We start from the raw sequence: 21,759 nt of genomic DNA, 5'->3' as shown, positions 1-21,759 counted from the left end.
CCTATTCTCAGTTCAGTGGTTTGCTGCTGGCATTCGCCTCTGTATTTGCTGTATTCTGGCTGTGTCTCTCAGGAGCGATCTACATCTGGCTCCTGTCGGTCTGCACTTCTTTGCTTCATCCATCTTGTCTAATTGGGTGGCTGTATATGTATGGGCCACATGTGGGGCAGGCTCTGAATGGGTGTTCCTTCAGTCTCTGTTTTAATCTTTGCCTCTCCCTTCCCTGCCAAGGGTATTCTTTTTCCTCATTTAAAGAAGGAGTGAAGCATTCACATTTTGATCATCCGTCTTGAGTTTCGTTTGTTCTAGGGATCTAGGGTAATTCAAGCATTTGGGCTAATAGCCACTTATCAATGAGTGCATACCATGTATGTCTTTCTGTGATTGGGTTAGCTCACTCAGGATGATATTTTCCAGTTCCAACCATTTGCCTACGAATTTCATAAACTCGTTGTTTTTGATAGCTGAGTAATATTCCATTGTGTAGATGTACCACATTTTCTGTATCCATTCCTCTGTTGAAGGGCATCTGGGTTCTTTCCAGCTTCTGGCTATTATAAATAAGGCTGCGATGAACATAGTGGAGCACGTGTCTCTTTTATATGTTGAGGCATCTTTTGGGTATATGCCCAAGAGAGGTATAGCTGGATCATCAGGCAGTTCAATGTCCAATTTTCTGAGGAACCTCCAGACTGATTTCCAGAATGGTTTTACCAGTCTGCAATCCCACCAACAATGGAGGAGTGTTCCTCTTTCTCCACATCCTCGCCAGCATCTGCTGTCACCTGAGTTTTTGATCTTAGCCAATCGCACTGGTGTGAGGTGAAATCTCAGGGTTGTTTTGATTTGCATTTCCCTTATGACTAAAGATGTTGAACATTTCTTTAGGTGTTTCTCAGCCATTCGGCATTCCTCAGCTGTGAATTCTTTGTTTAGCTCTGAACCCCATTTTTTAATAGGGTTATTTGTTTCCCTGCGGTCTAACTTCTTGAGTTCTTTGTATATTTTGGAAATAAGGCCTCTATCTGTTGTAGGATTGGTAAAGATCTTTTCCCAATCTGTTGGTTGCCGTTTTGTCCTAACCACAGTGTCCTTTGCCTTACAGAAGCTTTGCAGTTTTATGAGATCCCATTTGTCGATTCTTGATCTTAGAGCATAAGCCATTGGTGTTTTGTTCAGGAAATTTTTTCCAGTGCCCATGTGTTCCAGATGCTTCCCTAGTTTTTCTTCTATTAGTTTGAGTGTGTCTGGTTTGATGTGGAGGTCCTTGATCCACTTGGACTTAAGCTTTGTACAGGGTGATAAGGATGGATCGATCTGCATTCTTCTACATGTTGCCCTCCAGTTGAACCAGCACCATTTGCTGAAAATACTATCTTTTTTCCATTGGATGGTTTTGGCTCCTTTGTCAAAAATCAAGTGACCATAGGTGTGTGGGTTCATTTCTGGGTCTTCAATTCTATTCCATTGGTCTATCTGTCTGTCTCTATACCAATACCATGCAGTTTTTATCACTATTGCTCTGTAATACTGCTTGACTTCAGGGATAGTGATTCCCCCTGAAGTCCTTTTATTGTTGAGGATAGCTTTAGCTATCCTGGGTTTTTTGTTATTCCAGATGAATTTGCAAATTGTTCTGTCTAACTCTTTGAAGAATTGGATTGGTATTTTGATGGGGATTGCATTGAATCTGTAGATTGCTTTTGGTAAAATGGCCATTTTTACCATATTAATCCTGCCAATCCATGAGCATGGGAGATCTTTCCATCTTCTGAGGTCTTCTTCAATTTCTTTCCTCAGTGTCTTGAAGTTCTTATTGTACAGATCTTTTACTTGCTTGGTTAAAGTCACACCGAGGTACTTTATATTATTTGGGTCTATTATGAAGGGTGTCGTTTCCCTAATTTCTTTCTCGGCTTGTTTCTCTTTTGTATAGAGGAAGGCAACTGATTTATTTGAGTTAATTTTATACCCAGCCACTTTGCTGAAGTTGTTTATCAGCTTTAGTAGTTCTCTGGTGGAACTTTTGGGATCACTTAAATATACTATCATGTCATCTGCAAATAGTGATATTTTGACCTCTTCTTTTCCGATCTGTATCCCTTTGATCTCCTTTTGTTGTCTGATTGCTCTGGCTAGAACTTCAAGAACTATATTGAATAAGTAGGGAGAGAGTGGGCAGCCTTGTCTAGTCCCTGATTTTAGTGGGATTGCTTCAAGTTTCTCTCCATTTAGTTTAATGTTAGCAACTGGTTTGCTGTATATGGCTTTTACTATGTTTAGGTATGGGCCTTGAATTCCTATTCTTTCCAGGACTTTTATCATGAAGGGGTGTTGAATTTTGTCAAATGCTTTCTCAGCATCTAATGAAATGATCATGTGGTTCTGTTCTTTCAGTTTGTTTATATAATGGATCACGTTGATGGTTTTCCGTATATTAAACCATCCCTGCATGCCTGGGATGAAGCCTACTTGATCATGGTGGATGATTGTTTTGATGTGCTCTTGAATTCGGTTTGCCAGAATTTTATTGAGTATTTTTGCGTCGATATTCATAAGGGAAATTGGTCTGAAGTTCTCTTTCTTTGTTGTGTCTTTGTGTGGTTTAGGTATAAGAGTAATTGTGGCTTCGTAGAAGGAATTCGGTAGGGCTCCATCTGTTTCAATTTTGTGGAATAGTTTGGATAATATTGGTATGAGGTCTTCTATGAAGGTTTGATAGAATTCTGCACTAAACCCGTCTGGACCTGGGCTCTTTTTGGTTGGGAGACCTTTAATGACTGCTTCTATTTCCTTAGGAGTTATGGGGTTGTTTAACTGGTTTATCTGTTCCTGATTTAACTTCGATACCTGGTATCTGTCTAGGAAATTGTCCATTTCCTGAAGATTTTCAAATTTTGTTGAATATAGGTTTTTATAGTAAGATCTGATGATTTTTTGAATTTCCTCCGAATCTGTAGTTATGTCTCCCTTTTCATTTCTGATTTTGTTAATTTGGACACACTCTCTGTGTCCTCTCGTTAGTCTGGCTAAGGGTTTATCTATCTTGTTGATTTTCTCAAAGAACCAACTTTTGGTTCTGTTGATTCTTTCTATGGTCCTTTTTGTTTCTACTTGGTTGATTTCAGCTCTGAGTTTGATTATTTCCTGCCTTCTACTCCTCCTGGGTGTATTTGCTTCTTTTTGTTCTAGAGCTTTTAGGTGTGCTGTCAAGCTGCTGACATATGCTCTTTCCTGTTTCTTTCTGCAGGCACTCAGCACTATGAGTTTTCCTCTTAGCACAGCTTTCATTGTGTCCCATAAGTTTGAGTATGTTGTATCTTCATTTTCATTAAATTCTAAAAAGTTTTTAATTTCTTTCTTTATTTCTTCCTTGACCAGGTTATCATTGAGTAGAGCATTGTTCAATTTCCACGTATATGTGGGCATTCTTCCCTTATTGTTATTGAAGACCAGTTTTAGGCCGTGGTGGTCCGATAGCACGCATGGGATTATTTCTATCTTTCTGTACCTGTTGAGGCCCGTTTTTTGACCAATTATATGGTCAATTTTGGAGAAAGTACCATGAGGAGCTGAGAAGAAGGTATATCCTTTTGCTTTAGGATAGAATGTTCTATAAATATCCGTTAAGTCCATTTGGCTCATGACTTCTCTTAGTCTGTCTACATCACTGTTTAATTTCTGTTTCCATGATCTGTCCATTGATGAGAGTGGGGTGTTGAAATCTCCCACTATTATTGTGTGGGGTGCAATGTGTGTTTTGAGCTTTAGTAAGGTTTCTTTTACATATGTAGGTGCCCTTGTATTTGGGGCATAGATATTTAGGATTGAGAGTTCATCTTGGTTGATTTTTCCTTTGATGAATATGAAGTGTCCTTCCTTATCTTTTTTGATGACTTTTAGTTGGAAATTGATTTTATTTGATATTAGAATGGCTACTCAAGCTTGCTTCTTCTGACCATTTGCTTGGAAAGTTGTTTTCCAGCCTTTCACTCTGAGGTAGTGTCTGTCTTTGTCTCTGAGGTGTGTTTCCTGTAGGCAGCAGAATGCAGGGTCCTCGTTGCGTATCCAGTTTGTTAATCTATGTCTTTTTATTGGGGAGTTGAGGCCATTGATATTGAGAGATATTAAGGAATAGTGATTATTGCTTCCCGTTATATTCATATTTGATGTGAGGTTATGTTTGTGTGCTTTCATTCTCTTTGTTTTGTTGCCAAGACGATTAGTTTCTTGCTTCTTCTAGGGTATAGCTTGCCTCCTTATGTTGGGCTTTACCATTTATTATCCTTTGTAGTGCTGGATTTGTAGAAAGATATTGTGTAAATTTGGTTTTGTCATGGAATATCTTGGTTTCTCCATCAATGTTAATTGAGAGTTTTGCTGGTTACAGTAATCTGGGCTGGCATTTGTGTTCTCTTAGGGTCTGTATAACATCAGTCCAGGATCTTCTGGCCTTCATAGTTTCTGGCGAGAAGTCTGGTGTGATTCTGATAGGTCTCCCTTTATATGTTACTTGACCTTTTTCCCTTACTGCTTTTAATATTCTTTCTTTATTTTGTGCGTTTGGTGTTTTGACAATTATGTGACGGGAGGTGTTTCTTTTCTGGTCCAATCTATTTGGAGTTCTGTAGGCTTCCTGTATGTCTATGGGTATCTCTTTTTTTAGGTTAGGGAAGTTTTCTTCTATGATTTTGTTGAAGATATTTACTGGTCCTTTGAGCTGGGAGTCTTCACTCTCTTCTATACCTATTATCCTTAGGTTTGATCTTCTCATTGAGTCCTGGATTTCCTGTATGTTTTGGGCCAGTAGCTTTTTCCGCTTTACATTATCTTTGACAGTTGAGTCAATGATTTCTATGGAATCTTCTGCTCCTGAGATTCTCTCTTCCATCTCTTGTATTCTGTTGGTGAAGCTTGTATCTACAGCTCCTTGTCTCTTCTTTTGGTTTTCTATATCCAGGGTTGTTTCCATGTGTTCTTTCTTGATTGCTTCTATTTCCATTTTTAATTCCTTCAACTGTTTGATTGTGTTTTCCTGGAATTCTTTCAGGGATTTTTGCGATTCCTCTCTGTAGGCTTTTACTTGTTTATTAATGTTTTCCTGTGCTTCCCTAAGTGTGTTCAGGTCTTTCCTGAAGTCCTCTAGCATCATGATCAAATATGATTTTGAAACTAGATCTTGCTTTTCTGGTGTGTTTGGATATTCCATGTTTGTTTTGGTGGGAGAATTGGGCTCCGATGATGGCATGTAGTCTTGGTTTCTGTTGCTTGGGTTCCTGCGCTTGCCTCTCGCCATCAGATTATCTCTAGTGTTACTTTGTTCTGCTATTTCTGACAGTGGCTAGACTGTCCTATAAGCCTGTGTGTCAGGAGTGCTGTAGACCTGTTTTCCTCTCTTTCAGTCAGTTATGGGGACAGAGTGTTCTGCTTTCGGGCGTGTAGTTTTTCCTCTGTACAAGTCTTCAGCTGTTCCTGTGGGCCTGTGTCTTGAGTTCACCAGGCAGCTTTCTTGCAGCAGAAAATTTGGTCTTACCTGTGGTCCCGAGGCTCAGGTTTGCTCGTGGGGTGCTGTCCAGGGGCTCTCTGCAGCGGCAGCAACCAGGAAGACCTGTGCCGCCCCTTCCGGGAGCTTCAGTGCACCAGGGTTCCAGATGGTCTTTGGCTTTTTCCTCTGGCGTCCGAGATGTGTGTGCAGGGAGCAGTCTCTTCTGGTTTCCCAGGCCTGTCTGCCTCTCTGAAGGTTTAGCTCTCCCTCCCACGGGATTTGGGTGCAGAGAACTGTTTATCCGGTCTGTTTCCTTCAGGGTCCGGCGGTGTCTCCGGCAGGGGTCCTGCCGCTCCTGGGCCCTCCCCCACGGGAGCCCAGAGGCCTTATACAGTTTCCTCTTGGGCCAGGGATGTGGGCAGGGGTGAGCAGTGTTGGTGGTCTCTTCCGCTCTGCAGCCTCAGGAGTGCCCACCTGACCAGGCGGTTGGGTCTCTCTCTCACCGGGTCTGGGACGAAATCAAAACTTTTAAGTAGTTAGGGAGATAAGTACAGTTATAAGGCATATTTCCTTATAATAATATTATTAAATCTTCAGCCTAAATAACCTCCAAGTCTACTTCTGTAGTCATCTTATAGCTATCTTATCATTATGTGAAATTTCTTGTTGACCTAACCTTGTTATTCCTAGTTCTATGTTTGTCCTCTTTATTGCATTAAAAATTATTATTCAGTGTCTTATTCTTCATATCTATCTTCATTCCTATATCCAAATTTTTCAATTCTAGTATCACCATTCACTTGACCATCTTAACTCCCTTGTACTTGCAATTAAAAATTAACATCAATTCACACTAATCAGATCATTATCACCTTTAATTTTTTCCTAGCTTCTAAATATATTTATAAGGACGATGTGTCACTATTTTATTTTGGTATATTAAATATACATGATATAAAAGTATAACCGGCTCCACTTTTTTAAAATATAACTTCATTCTAATATCCAAAAAGTAGACTTGTAACCAAAAGTTATCAAGCATGATGATGAAGGACACTTCATATTCATCAAATGGACTGAAATATAAGTGAATTTAGATAATATCAGGGAAGTTTCAAGGTACAGAATGAAATCCCACAACTACAGGATTGCATTAAATGTTACAAGTTCAGAAACTGGCAAAAAACAAAAGTTATAAAGCAAAATGGGTGGTGATAAACTGATGGTCTCTTCAAATTTTTAGTCATTTCTAAGAATAATCCATAAAGATTATATATAGTCAAGAAATAACTGTTAGATAGTGAAGAGGCAATACATAAGAGCCTTGGTATTTACAGGAATCCAACTAACTTTGCCTAGAACAAGTCAGTGAAAGACCATAAAGATACAACTTTATTCCTTCCACATTGTAAAAGATGGCATTTTGATTATAGTAATTGGATTCTTCATGGGACTGAGCCTAATATCAACAGTTGGACAAACCTACCAGACCTGTTTACTCTGATTCACTAATAACAATTCAAATGGAAGAGATGATTCCCAGCCATCGTGGCACTCCCACAACAAGTAAGGATCAAATTTCTAATAACAGACATACCTGAAAAACTAGATAACTTGCCTGGAACTATATACTCTTGTGATCCATTTGACAGTCTTAAAGCCTTCTTCAGAAACCCAACAAAATAGATAAATATAGACAAGACGAGTAACAAATTCATTGTTTCATCTGCTCCTTTTACTTCTTGCTATCACTTTACTTTGTTTTTGTCTCCATTCTTGAAACCAATTTAAAAACAATGCATAATTATTAATTAAAACTGCATCCTACCATCTTAATATAATATTAATCTTCCCTAACATCTGGGAGTGTTTATATTTAGTCTAGTTCTCATGATAGGTATTCATTAACAGAAAGATTTAACCCATCGACTCTTTATAAATAGCTTCAATCCTAACCTAGAGATAGATGGAGGTAGTCTTTTCTTTCCTTCATGTTCAATCTGTAATTATCCCACTACTAACCTAATTGTAGCTCAAAACAGCATGACTTTCCACCATAAATATTGCAGAGTCTGCTCCTTTCAGAAGATAAATATTACTAATTTTTATATCTTCAAAACTATAGATATGAGGGCTGGAGAGATGGTTCATCTATCAAATGAACCTGTCACTCTTGTAGAGGACTCAGGCTTAGTTCCCAGCACTCACATGAAAGCTAATAATTAGCTTAGTTTAATTCCATGGCATCCAATACCCCCTTTGGACTCCATGGTAACTGTGTACTCATGACACAAACACACACACACACACACACACACACACACACACACAAGTAAATACCCATATACATAAAATGAAAATAAATTGAATTTAAAAACTATGAGTACATGCAAATGTATGCGGACAAAATATAATCCAAGTCCTTAAAGCTTAACAAAGTAATCCAACTGAGGCTCCATTCCCCATTTTTTAAAAGATTTATTTAATTTTATACATGTGAGTGTACACTGTCACTGTCTTTAGACACACCAAAAGAGGCCATCAAATCCCACTACAGATGGTTGTTAATCCCCGTCTATTTGCTGAAATTTAACTCAGGACCTCTGGAAGAAGTCAGTGCTTCTCAATGCTGAGCCATCTCTCCAGCTCCATTCTCTATTTACCCATCTAGGGACCAATGAACATCCATATAATCCTCTAACCCTAGAGATGACACTCCAACTCCAGGTATCCATCTACATCAGGACCCAAGACCCAGATAAAGTTCTCTGCAGTCTGCATGTCAAGTTGTATAACTGCATCTTAGGAATTTTATGCCTTGAAAACTTCATGTTAGTTACACAGAAAACCAACAAGCAGCCTATGGGAAACCTGTGTAGTCAACTTCTATCATGAAACTTAGAAAATTTTAGCCTGTGCGGGACCATCTTTTACCTATGCCCCTCAGCCAAATGGATGAGAATATATACCTTGATTTATTTAACCCCTAATATATATACTAGCCCCTAAAACATTCAATCTCAGTTGTTCCTTTGGAAGATTTTGTCAGGTCTAAATTAGCTCTAGAATGTATTCTCCTTCTTGTAGGGATGGTAGAAATCACCACTAGAATTGGTAGGGCTGGGGTGACTTGACTCCTCCCTCTCATATGACCAGAAAATTTTCTAAAGACCCACTGATAGCCCACAAGACTTGGATCAGAATATTCTTATCCTTCAAGACCAAATGCATTCACTGGTGGCAAGAACTTTGAAATTGTAGGGGGCTATATTCCATAACTACTAAAGGGGAGATTGTTTCTCTTCTTTGAAGAATGATGATGTTTTCTATTAACCAATTAAGATTAGTCAGAAATGCTAGCCAAAATCTGAAAGCTCACTCCACAAAATTCATCAGCTATCTGAGTCAAAGAACTCAGGGCCTGAAGTTTGACATCAGATGTCTTGGTTGCTTACTTTGGCAAGTCCTTCTCTAAGTTTTTTCTAGTCCTGATGTTCAGATCTTGTCAATCAAAATTCTAAATTAAGCTGTTTCTTTTTACCTAGATGATATTAAACTCCAACTATTATGTCAGGGTTTCAGATCAATCCTGGAACAAGATTCAATTCTCATTGCCTCAGCTGGATCATCTAGTGTTAGAATTTATGGTCCTTTACAGACTGAGGCAACAAGTCTATGTAACTGTTAGCAGTTTCTGAAAATGAGCTCTCCTATGCCTCAGCTTCTCATAAAGATTGGCAAGGATTGTGTTTCTCAAGGATAGACAAGATAAGAAAATAAAGCCATATAGAGAAAAACATGAGCCATAAAGAAGTTATTCTGAGGACACAACAATCAGTAAAACACATTTTAGAATTTTCTGGACCAGCTCAAGGGTTATATAAACCTGCTCCAGGACTGTAGAGAGCCAATAAACCATCTGTCACAGCCTGAAAGGATAAACCTTTCTAACAGTACTCCATATCATTTTTAATGAATAAAAATGTTGGACAAGGAGAGATAAGGCTTTTAAGTAGTTTACTTACTCAAGCCTAATGCCACCCTGTGGAGAAGCTTTATGTGTTTTCTCTCAGCTTTCAAGAAAAATAAATGTTCACCTAGGACTCCATGTATTTCTCATTTTGTTCAATCTACAAAGAACCCAGAAATCAGTTCAAAGACATACCACTGAGATCCCCTCTGTTAAAGAAAAGGCATGATACATTCATGTGTCAAATGATCACAGTTGAAATGCATTGCTGAGTATATGCACCAATACATACAAGAAAAGAGGAATTAATTTCTTGAAATTGGAATAACAGCATCTTACTAAAAATTGTTGAATGTCAAAGTGAAGCTCAACCCTTTCCCCACATGAATTCAAACTAAACAGAATTGAATACAGCTAGAAGACATTGTCTTGATACAAATGCATGAAGTAATCTTTCAAGCTTGGATAATGGTTTTACACCAGTAAGTGTTTTCTTCAGAGCTGTTCTTTAAGATTAAATCACCCCTTTCATGCTACATGCTACATTCTACATTCTAAAGAAAAGCACTCCTAACCAACTCAGAGTTTCACTGCTGATTAATTGTGTTTAGTTTGGCAGAAGCCAGAACATCTGCTGACCAATTCACATTAAAATGGTGAGGGTACTTCACAATTCAGTTATGTATATCAATTGAGAGAAAGTAGGGAAGCTGTCATAATGTTTAACTTGTAGAAAAATGCACTCAGAATTCCAGGAACTAAGTTCAGGACATCAAGATGAGTTGCATCATTTCTGGCAAGGACACGAAAGGCACAAAGGAAGTAAGAACACAGCTGCATGACAGGCCTTTGCCACCAGGCCCAACTTGCTGCCCTTTATACCTCCTTATAAAAGCCCTTTCACATAGTTTACTTACTGAGTTGACTTTTGTTTCTCTCTCTCTCTCTCTCTCTCTCTCTCTCAGTCTCTCTCTCTCAGTCTCTCTCTCTCTCTCTCTCTCTCTCTCTCTCTCTCTCTCTCTCTCTCTCTCTGTGTCTGTGTGTGTGTGTGTGTGTGTTAATAAGGCGGATAGATGTGTCATAATAAGGGGCATAAGATGCTCCCTTATCCTTTGATGTTCTAGTATTAAAACTTTTGTTTATTCTCTGCCAATTACCTCCATGTATTGCCCAGCAAGTAAACAAACTGTATCTAGCAGTGTTTTACCTCCAAAAGTATCTTTCTAAACTACTGAAAATACTTCTCCTGACTAGCGTCAAGTAACTTGGCCATTAGCATGTTTGATATTTTAAAAATTATTAACAGGATTGTTTTCTTCTCCCTCTCAAGTAGGATTGAAGCATTCTCAATTGGGCTCTTCTGCTCTGCTTGTTAACCTTCTTTAGTTCTGTAGATTGTATCCTAGTTACTCTTTACTGTTGGCTATTATTCACTTATTAATAAATACATATCATGCATGTCCTTTTGGGTCTGAATTACCTCACTCAGGATATTTTCTACTTCCATCCACAGAAGGGGGAGGGACCTTGGTAAAAAAGGGAGGGAGAAGGGGAAAGGGGGACACAAAAAGGGTATGGGGAGGAAACAGGAGAGAAGCCCTGAGGGTAAGCAGAATGAATGGAAATATGAAACTCTAGGAGGTAGGAGGTGTGGAAACACTCTAGAAAGTACCAGAGACCCAGGAGATGAGAGACTCTCGGGACTCAAAGGGAGGAACTTTAGATGAAACGCCCAAGTGGGAAGAGGGAACTTGTAGAATACACCTCCAGTAGAAAGACATCAAGTGGAGGGATGTAGTTGCCATCCCACAGTCAAAAATTCTGACACATAGTAGTTTATGTCTAAGGGACAAATATGGAGAAGAGACTGAGGGAAAGGAGATCCAATGACTGACCCAAATTGTGACCCATTTCACAAGAGGCTCCAAAGCTTGACACTATTACTGATGCTGTGGTATACTTACAGACAGGAGCCTAACATAGCTGCCCTCCAAGAGTCCCAACAAGCAGCTAACTGAGACAGGAGCAGATATTTAAAACCAAGCATTGGAGTGAAATTTGGGACCCCTATGGTTGAATTATGGAAAGGCTGGAAGAAGCTGAAGAAGAGACAGACCCCATAAAAAATCCCAGCATTCTCAACTAACCTGAACCCCCAAGATCTCTTGGACACTGAAACACCAACCAGGCAGCATACACTACCTGGTTCAAGACTACCAGACACATATACAGCAGAAGACTGCCCTGGTCTGGCTTCGGAGAAGATGTGGTTAACCTTTGAGAAATTTGACATCCCAGGGAGTGGGAAGGACTGTCAGGGGGCAAGGATGACATTTCTTGAAGACAAGAGCCAGCAGATTGGGGTGAGGAGCTGTGGGAGGGTGGACAAGGAGAAGGGCAACAACTGAACTGTAAAAAAAATAAAAGTAATAAAAGATTATTCCCAAGAAATCTGTTATTGTTTTAGAAAGAAGTCTCCATTCCTCAGAATAATTCAGAAGTTAATTATTTTCAAACCCAAGTTAGGTTCAGATCTTAAAATCTTTTATAAAGAACAAATCCTTTATCAAAAGCAATACCCTGTTTGACAGGGTTTTACACAAATTGACAGAGAAGCATTATAAAGAAAAATTGTATTTTTCAGTATTTGAAAGAGCAAAAAGGCATAACCATGCAACTCTTGAGAGCACTGGGATTTTTTCATGTAAACATGTTCTTGTTTAGTGCCACCATTGGTACAGGGATTTTTGTGTCTCCTAAAGCAGTATTAAAATACTGCTCACTGAACATCCCTATCTTCTTAAGTGTTTGGGCAGGCTGTGGCCTGCTGAGCATGATGAATGCTGTCTGTCTTGCAGAGATAGCAGCCACCTACCCTGTGAGTGGAGCATCTTACTATTTCCTCAAAAGAGCTCTTGGATCCTCTGTTGCTTTCCTCAGTATCTGGATTAAAATTTTTGCTCGTCCTCTAGGCATCAGTGCTCAGTGCTTGGTAATAGCTAGTTCGCTAATCCAGTGTTTCTATTTGGGATGCCAAGCTCCAGAGCTACCAAAGAAATGTCTGGCTTTGGCTATTTTGTGGTCATTTGGAATTCTAAGTGCTAAAGGTATAAAAACCGTGGCTTGGTTTAATACTATCAGCAGTTTGATGAAGTTGAGTGTTCTTTGTCTCATTTCAATAACTGGAATTGTGCTGTTAGTGATTGGCAAAAAGGAGAATGTGTCCAGGCTTGAGAATGCATTGGAGGCTGAACTTCCTAATGTCTCACAGATTGCAGAAGCCATTCTCCAAGTGTACTATGCATATCTAGGATCATCAGTCCTCATCATCATAGCAGGTAAATTCATTCTTAAAACTCTCTGGCATTACATAGAAGGATTTGTCAATAGCAGGTAAATCCATTCATAAAATAAGCATAGAACTTGGGGGAAAGGCTAATATGATTGTATCATGTTTTGTAGTGAAATTAAATCTTCTCTAAATGCTGTAATAATTGAAATACCCATGTATATTTATACATATAGACTGTATAAACTTTTCCTTTCTTCAAGTCATATCTTTGTATAAAACCAGAGGGATGCTAAGAATTTTCAAGAGAATTGAGATAATGTTATATTCTCAATTTTATTTCATGTAATCCTACCATCTTGAATTTAATAATTATATAATGAAGATATTAGTTAAGTTATATTTATAAAGTTATCACATGTCTCAGATTTTAATATACTTCACCTCAACTTGGAAGCTTTGTTTTCTTCCCAAAAATACCCACGCTCATACATGTTGTAGGTCACCATCACTCTTAGTGTATTTACATTGGAAACTAAATTGTGCTTTCATTCATTCATATATATATATATATATATATATATATATATATATATATATATGTCACTAGGGATAGTAAAATAACAGATATCTTATGGGACTTTATGTTGTTATACACTTACCTAAATATTTTTATCTGATACTTCTCACTACTGAGCAATTCAAGTGTCTGACATTTTCATAGTAGAAAAGTGGTATAATGAACATTTTTGAAAATTCAATATTGTACTCTACATTGAGCAGCGCTTCTCATGCTGATGTCACAGTACTAAGAATTTGATAATTATTGCAAACCAATCTGCATGAAATTTCTAAGTGATTTAAAGAACAGAATCTATTACATCTTATGTACATGTTAATTTCTTTTTCTTTTCTTATTGACAATAGATCTTCTCATCCTGATCACAGTTTCCATCCCTGCACTCTTCCAATCCTGTCCTTGTCTCTCTTCCTCCCCAAGTCCACTCAACATGAATTTCCTTTCAGAAAAGATCAAGCTCCCAAGAGACAGCAAACAATCATACAAAAGTGTTTAATATATACAGTGATGAATCTCATTGTAGCATATTAATATTTATCTGTCTTAATTAGTGTTTTTATATTGATGTGATAGAACAACCATGACCAAAAAGGCAAATGGAGAAGAAAAGGGTTTATTTCACCTTACAGTTTATAGTTGATCATCCAGGAAGACAGGACAGAAGCCTGGAGACACAAACTGATGCAGAGACCAGGGAGGAATGCTGTTTACTAGCTTTTCCCTCACTGCTCGCTTAGCCTGCTTTCTTACACAATCCAAGGCTACCAACACAATAGAGGCACAACCCAGAATGATCTGTGCTCTCCCAAATCAGTTATTAATCAAGACAATGTACCACACAGTTGTCTACAGGCCTAGTGGGAGTAATTTATCAGTTAAGGTTTGTTCTTCTAAACTGACTAGCTTGTATCCAGTTGTCATAAAACTAGGCAACAGAAGGGTCATTATATTCTAACATCAATTGGATCTCTCCCAAATAACTTTCTTCCATTCTCTCAGTCACACTTTGGCTGTTTCACCTTCTTCCTGATAGTTGTCTTCTGTTTTCTTTTTTTTCCATCTTTATTGTTTCTTATTTACATTTCAAGTGTTATTTCCTTTCCTAGTTTCCAGGCAAACATCCCCCAACCCCTCCCCTCCCCTTTTATAGGGGAGTTCCCCTCCACATCTTGTCCCAATACCGCCTTTCCGGATCCACCTTTGTCAGAGCCAAGGGCTTCCCCTTCCACTGGTGCCCCTACTAGGCTATTCATTGCTACCTATGAATTTGGAGCCCAGGGTCAGTCCATGTATAGTCTTTGGGTAGTGGCTTAGTCCCTGGAAGCTCTGGTTGGTTGTTGTTGTTGTTCATATGGGGCCTCAAGCCCCTTCAGCTCCTTCAGTCCTTTCTCTGATTCCTTCAACAGGGATAACATATGAAGTTCAGTGGTTTAATGATGGGGTTCGCCTATGTATTTGCCATATTCTGGCTCAGGAGAGATCTACATCTGGTGCCTGTCAGCCTGCACTTCTTTGCTTCATCCATCTTATCTATTGGTGGCTGTATATATATGGGCCACATCTAGGGCAGGCTCTGAATAAGCATTCCTTCACTCTCTGTTCTAAGCTTTGCCACCCTATGCTGTCCTAAGGATATTCTACTTCCACTTTTAAAGAAGGAGTGAAGCATTCATATTTTGGTCATCCTTATTGAGTTTCATGTGTTCTGTGCATCTAGGGTAATTGAGCATTTGGGCCAATAGCCACTTATCAATGGGTGCATACCATGTGTGTCTTTCTGTGATTGGGTTAGCTCACTCAGGATGATATTTTCCAGTTCCATCCATTTGCCAATGAATTTCATAAAGTCATTGTTTTTGATAGCTGAGTAATATTCCATTGTGTACCACATTTTCTGTATCCATTTCTCTCTTGAAGGGCATCGGGGTTCTATCCAGCTTCTGGCTATTATAAATAAGGCTGCTATGAACATAGTGAAGCATGTGCCTTTGTTATCTGTTGGGGCATCGTTTGGGTATATGCCCAAGAGAGGTATAACTGGGTCCTCAGGTAGTTCAATGTCCAATTTCTGAGGAACCTCCAGACTGATTTCCAGAATGGTTGTACCAGTCTGCAATCCCACCAACAATGGAGGAGTGTTCCTCTTTCTCCACATCCTTGCCAGCATTTGCTGTCACCTGAGTTTTTGATCTTAGCCATTCTCACTGGTGTGAGGTGAAATCTCAGGGTTGTTTTGATTTGCATTTCCCTTATGACTAAAGATGTTGAACATATCTGTAGGCGTTTCTCGGCCATTCAGCATTCCTCAGCTGTGAATTCTTTCTTTAGCTCTGAACTCCATTTTTTAATAGGGTTATTTGTGTTCCTGCAGACTATATTCTTAAGCTCTTTGTATATTTTGGATATAAGCCCTCTATCAGTTGTAGGATTGGTAAAGATCTTTTCCCAATCTGTTGGTTGTCGCTTTGTCCTAACAACAGTGTCCTTTGCCTTACAGAAGCTTTGCAGTTTTATGAGATCACATTTGTTGATTCTTGATCTTAGAGCATAAGCCATTGGTGTTTTGTTCAGGAAATTTTCTCCAGTGCCCATGTGTTCGAGATGCTTCCCCACTTTTTCTTCTGTTAGTTTGAGTGTATCTGGTTTGATGTGGAGGTCCTTGATCCACTTGGACTTAAACTTTGTACAGGGTGATAAGCATGGATCCATCTGCATTCTTCTACATGTTGACCTCCAGTTGAACCAGCACCATTTGCTGAAAATGCTATCTTTTTTCCACTGGATGGTTTTGGCTGCTTTGTCAAAAATCAAGTGACCATAGGTGTGTGGGTTCATTTCTGGGTCTTCAATTCTATTCCATTGGTCTATCTGTCTGTCTCTGTACCAATACCATGCAGTTTTTATCACTATTGCTCTGTAATACTGCTTGAGTTCAGGGATAGTGATTCCCCCTGAAGTCCTTTTATTGTTGAGGATAGTTTTAGTTATCCTGGGTTTTTTGTTATTGCAGATGAATTTGCAAATTGTTCTGTCTAACTCTCTAAAGAATTGGATTGGTATTTTGGTGGGGATTGTATTGAATCTTTGATTGATTTTGGTAAAATGGCCATTTTTATTATATTAATCCTGCCAATCAATGGGTATGGGAGATCTTTCCATCTTCTGAGGTCTTCTTCAATTTCTTTCTTCAGAGGCTTGAAGTTCTTATCATACAGATCTTTCACTTGCTTGGCTAAAGTCACACCGAGGTATTTTATATTATTTGGGACTATAATGAAGGGTGTCGTTTCCCTAATTTCTTTCTCAGCTTGGTTCTCTTTTGTGTAGAGGAAGGCTACTGATTTATTCAAGTTAATTTTATACCCAGCCACTTTGCTAAAGGTGTTTATCAGGTTTAGTGGTTCTCTGGTGGAACTTTTGGTATCACATATATATATACTATCATAGTATTTTGACTTCTTCCTTTCTACTCGGTATCCCTTTGATCTCCTTTTTTTGTCTGATTGCTCTGTCTAGGATTTTGAGAACTATATTGAATAAGTAGGGAGACATTGGGCAGCCATGTTTAGTCCCTGATTTTAGTGGGTTTGCTTCAAGTTTCTCTCCATTTAGTTTGATGTTAGCTACTGGTTTGCTGTATATGGCTTTTACTATGTTTAACTATGAGCCTTGAATTCCTGTTTTTTCCAGGACTTTTATCATAAAGGGGTGTTGAATTTTGTCAAATACTTTCTCAGCATCTAATGAACTGATTGTGTGATTTTTATATATCACTTTGTTTATATAGTGGATTACCTTGGTGGTTTTTCGTATATTAAACCATCCCTGCATGCCTGTGATGAAGCCTACTTGATCATGATGGATTATGACTTTGATGTATCCTTGGATTCAGTTTGAAAGAATTTTATTGAGTATTTTTGCATCATATTCATAAGGGAAATTGGTCAGAAGTTACCACTCTTTCTTGGGTCTTTGTGTGGTTTAGGTATAAGTGTAATTTTGGCTTCATAGAACGAATTCAGTAGTGTTTTGTCTGTTTCAATTTTATGGAATAGTTTGTATAGTATTGATATGAGGTCTTCTATAAAGGTCTGATAGAATTATTTACTGAACCCATCTAGTCCTGGGCTCTTTTTGGCTGAGAGACTTTTTATGACTGCTTCAATTACTTTAGGAGTTATGGTGTTGTTTATATGGTTTATCTGTCCCTGATTTAACTTTGGTACCTGGTATCTGTCTAGGAAATGATCCATTTCCTCCAGATTTTCAAGTTTTGTTGAACATAGGTTTTTGTAGTAGGATCTGATGGTTTTTTGAATTTCCTCTGATTCTGTTGCTATCTCTCCCTTTTCATTTCTGATTTTGTTAATTTGGACACACTCTCTGTGTCCTCTTGTCTGGCTAGGGGTTAATCTATCCTGTTGATTTTCTCAAAGAACCAGCGGTTGCTTCTGTTGATTCTTTGTATAGTCCTTTCTGTTTCTACTTGGTTGATTTCAGCTCTACGTTTGATTATTTCCTGCCTTCTACTCCTCCTCGGTCTATTTGCTTATTTTTGTTCCAGAGCTTTTAGGTGTGCTGTCAAACTACTGATATAACTCTCTCCTGTTTCTTTCTGTAGGCACTCAGAGCTTTGAGTTTTCCTCTTAGCACAGCTTTCATTGTTTCCTATAAGTTTGGGTTGTAGTAACTTCATCTTCATTAAATTCTAAGAAGTCTTGAGTTTCTTCCTTGATATCTTCCTTGACCAGGTTATCATTGAGTAGCACATTGTTCAACTTCCATGTATATGTGGGTTTTCTTTCCTTATTGTTAATGAAGACCAGTTTTAGCATGTGGTCATATGATAGGGCACATGGGATTATTTCTATCTTTCTGTATCTGTTGAGTCCTCTTTCGTGCCTGATTATATGGTCAATTGTGGAGAAATTACCATGAGTTGGTGAGAAGAAGGTATAACCTTTTCTTTTAGGATACAATGTTCTATAAATATCTGTTAAATCATTTTGGTTTAAAACTTCTGTTAGTCTGTCTATGTCTCTGTTTAATTTCTGTTTCCATGATCTGTCCATTGATGAGAGTGGGGTGTTGAAATCTCCTACTATTATTGTGTGAGGTGCAATGTGAGCTTTGAGCTTGAGTAATGTTTCTTTTATGTATGTAGGTGCCCTTTTATTTGGAGCATAGATATTTAGGATTGAGAGTTCATCTTGGTGGATTTTTCCTTTGATGAATATGAAGTGTCCTTCCTTATCATGATTGCAGACTTTTGGTTGAAAATAGACTTTATTTGATATTAGAGTGGCTACTCCAGCTTGCTTCTTCAGACATTTGCTTGGAAATTTGTTTTCCAGACTTTTACTCTGAGGTAGTGTCTATCTTTGTCTCTGAGGTGAGTTTCCTGTACGCTGCAAAATGTTGGGTCTTCATTACATATCCAGTTTGTTAATCTGTGTCTTTTATTAGGGAATTAAGCCCATTAATGTTGAGATAGATTAAGCAATACTGATGTTTGCTTCCTGTTATCTTTGTATTTGGAGGTGAGATTATGTTTTTGTGCTTGTGTTCTCTTTGTTTTCTTGCAAAACGATTAGTTTCTTGCTTTTTCTAGGGTGTAGCTTGCCTCCTTTTGTTGGACATTACAATTTATTATCCTTCATAGGGCTAGATTTGTAGAAAGATATTGTGTAAATTTGGTTTTGTCGTGGAATATCTTGGTTAATCCAACTATGTTAATTGAGAGTTTTGCTGGATACAGTAACCTGTGCTGGCATTTGTGTTCTCTTAGGGTCTGTATGACATCTGTCCAGGATCTTCTAGCTTTCATAGTCTATGGTGAGAAGTCTTGTGTAATTCTGATAGGTCTTCCTTTATGTTACTTGACCTTTTCCCTTAATGCTTTTTTTTTTTTTTTTTTTTTTTGACAAGGGCAAAAAAGCAGCCATGTTCTTTTTTTTTTTTTTTTTTTTTTTTTTTTTTTAGGTATAAATGTGAGTTTTATTTAGAATCAAAAAGTAAGTCCTAACAGATGATCAGAATCTTGAAGAGTTGGGCTATTTTCTCCTTAGATTTAATTAGGCAGCTTACCAGAAATGCCAGAATTCTTGGTGACTGTAATCCGTTTCTTCACCTCACTTGAACATTTCATGACTCCTGGCACCCAGGCAAGGGAAGGAATCTAAGGCTAAGATTTTGTGAGCTTCACAATAAATTCTCTTCTGGACAGAGTGATAATATGGGCAGGTGTTCATTGCTCGAGTGCAGATTCCTTGTTTTAAAGAATGGATGTATGTATCCAGGCAAGTCCCCGCCACCACATCTGAGAAACTCAGGTGCTGGCAGTATGTATGATCATCATTTTGTACTTTGTGGCACTGGCCAAAGCCAGCTGGATTTTTTTTTTTATTAACTTGAGTATTTCTTATATACATTTCGAGTGTTATTCCCTTTCCCGGTTTCCGGGCAAACATCCCCCTCCCCCCTCCCCTTCCTTATGGGTGTTCCCCTCCCAACCCTCCCCCCATTGCCGCCCTCCCCCCATAGACTAGTTCACTGGGGGTTCAGTCTTAGCAGGACCCAGGGCTTCCCCTTCCACTGGTGCTCTTACTAGGATATTCATTGCTACCTATGGGGTCAGAGTCCAGGGTCAGTCCATGTATAGTCTTTGGGTAGTGGCTTAGTCCCTGGAAGCTCTGGTTGCTTGGCATTGTTGTACTTTTGGGGTCTTGAGCCCCTTCAAGCTCTTCCAGTTCTTTCTCTGATTCCTTCAATAGGGGACCTATTCTCAGTTCAGTGGTTTGCTGCTGGCATTCGCCTCTGTATTTGCTGTATTCTGGCTGTGTCTCTCAGGAGCGATCTACATCCGGCTCCTGTTGGTCTGCACTTCTTTGCTTCATCCATCTTGTCCAATTGGGTGGCTGTATATGTATGGGCCACATGTGGGGCAGGCTCTGAATGGGTGTTCCTTCAGTCTCTGTTTTAATCTTTGCCTCTCCCTTCCCTGCCAAGGGTATTCTTTTTCCTCATTTAAAGAAGGAGTGAAGCATTCACATTTTGATCATCCGTCTTGAGTTTCGTTTGTTCTAGGGATCTAGGGTAATTCAAGCATTTGGGCTAATAGCCATTTATCAATGAGTGCATACCATGTATGTCTTTCTGTGATTGGGTTAGTTCACTCAGGATGATATTTTCCAGTTCCAACCATTTGCCTACGAATTTCATAAACTCGTTGTTTTTGATAGCTGAGTAGTATTCCATTGTGTAGATGTACCACATTTTCTGTATCCATTCCTCTGTTGAAGGGCATCTGGGTTCTTTCCATTTTCTGGCTATTATAAATAAGGCTGCGATGAACATAGTGGAGCACGTGTCTCTTTTATATGTTGAGGCATCTTTTGGGTATATGCCCAAGAGAGGTATAGCTGGATCCTCAGGCAGTTCAATGTCCAATTTTCTGAGGAACCTCCAGACTGATTTCCAGAATGGTTTTACCAGTCTGCAATCCCACCAACAATGGAGGAGTGTTCCTCTTTCTCCACAACCTCGCCAGCATCTGCTGTCACCTGAGTTTTTGATCTTAGCCAATCGCACTGGTGTGAGGTGAAATCTCAGGGTTGTTTTGATTTGCATTTCCCTTATGACTAAAGATGTTGAACATTTCTTTAGGTGTTTCTCAGCCATTCGGCATTCCTCAGCTGTGAATTCTTTGTTTAGCTCTGAACCCCATTTTTTAATAGGGTTATTTGTTTCCCTGCGGTCTAACTTCTTGAGTTCTTTGTATATTTTGGATATAAGGCCTCTATCTGTTATAGGATTGGTAAAGATATTTTCCCAATCTGTTGGTTGCCGTTTTGTCCTAACCACAGTGTCCTTTGCCTTACAGAAGCTTTGCAGTTTTATGAGATCCCATTTGTCAATTCTTGATCTTAGAGCATAAGCCATTGGTGTTTTGTTCAGGAAATTTTTTCCAGTGCCCATGTGTTCCAGATGCTTCCCTAGTTTTTCTTCTATTAGTTTGAGTGTGTCTGGTTTGATGTGGAGGTCCTTGATCCACTTCGACTTAAGCTTTGTACAGGGTGATAAGCATGGATCGATCTGCATTCTTCTACATGTTGCCCTCCAGTTGAACCAGCACCATTTGCTGAAAATGCTATCTTTTTTCCATTGGATGGTTTTGGCTCCTTTGTCAAAAATCAAGTGACCATGGGTGTGTGGGTTCATTTCTGGGTCTTCAATTCTATTCCATTGGTCTATCTGTCTGTCTCTGTACCAATACCATGCAGTTTTTATCACTATTGCTCTGTAATACTGCTTGAGTTCAGGGATAGTGATTCCCCCTGAAGTCCTTTTATTGTTGAGGATAGCTTTAGCTATCCTGGGTTTTTTGTTATTCCAGATGAATTTGCAAATTGTTCTGTCTAACTCTTTGAAGAATT

General features: G+C 38.8%; 1 protein-coding gene across 2 annotated transcripts in view; it reads left to right on the top strand.

Moving 5' to 3' along the window:
* The first annotated feature begins 12,029 nt into the window (after window positions 1-12,029).
* The window catches only part of LOC134485876 (solute carrier family 7 member 12-like), a 64,194-nt gene continuing 54,464 nt past the window's right edge, over window positions 12,030-21,759 (top strand). The window contains exons 1-2 of one of the 2 annotated variants that reach the window (XM_063282864.1): window positions 12,030-12,333; window positions 12,727-12,793. In XM_063282864.1, the coding sequence (XP_063138934.1) occupies window positions 12,127-12,333; window positions 12,727-12,793 (274 nt within the window). In that variant the 5' untranslated portion in view covers window positions 12,030-12,126. Of the gene's footprint in view, window positions 12,794-21,759 lie in introns of both variants that reach the window. The other variant, XM_063282863.1, reaches the window with a different exon arrangement.

This window comes from Rattus norvegicus, chromosome 2 (genome assembly GCF_036323735.1).
Source record: "Rattus norvegicus strain BN/NHsdMcwi chromosome 2, GRCr8, whole genome shotgun sequence".
Classification (NCBI taxonomy): Eukaryota; Metazoa; Chordata; class Mammalia; order Rodentia; family Muridae; genus Rattus; species Rattus norvegicus.
Note: the sequence above shows the minus strand (reverse complement) of the source record. Positions and strands in the feature narration are given on the sequence as shown.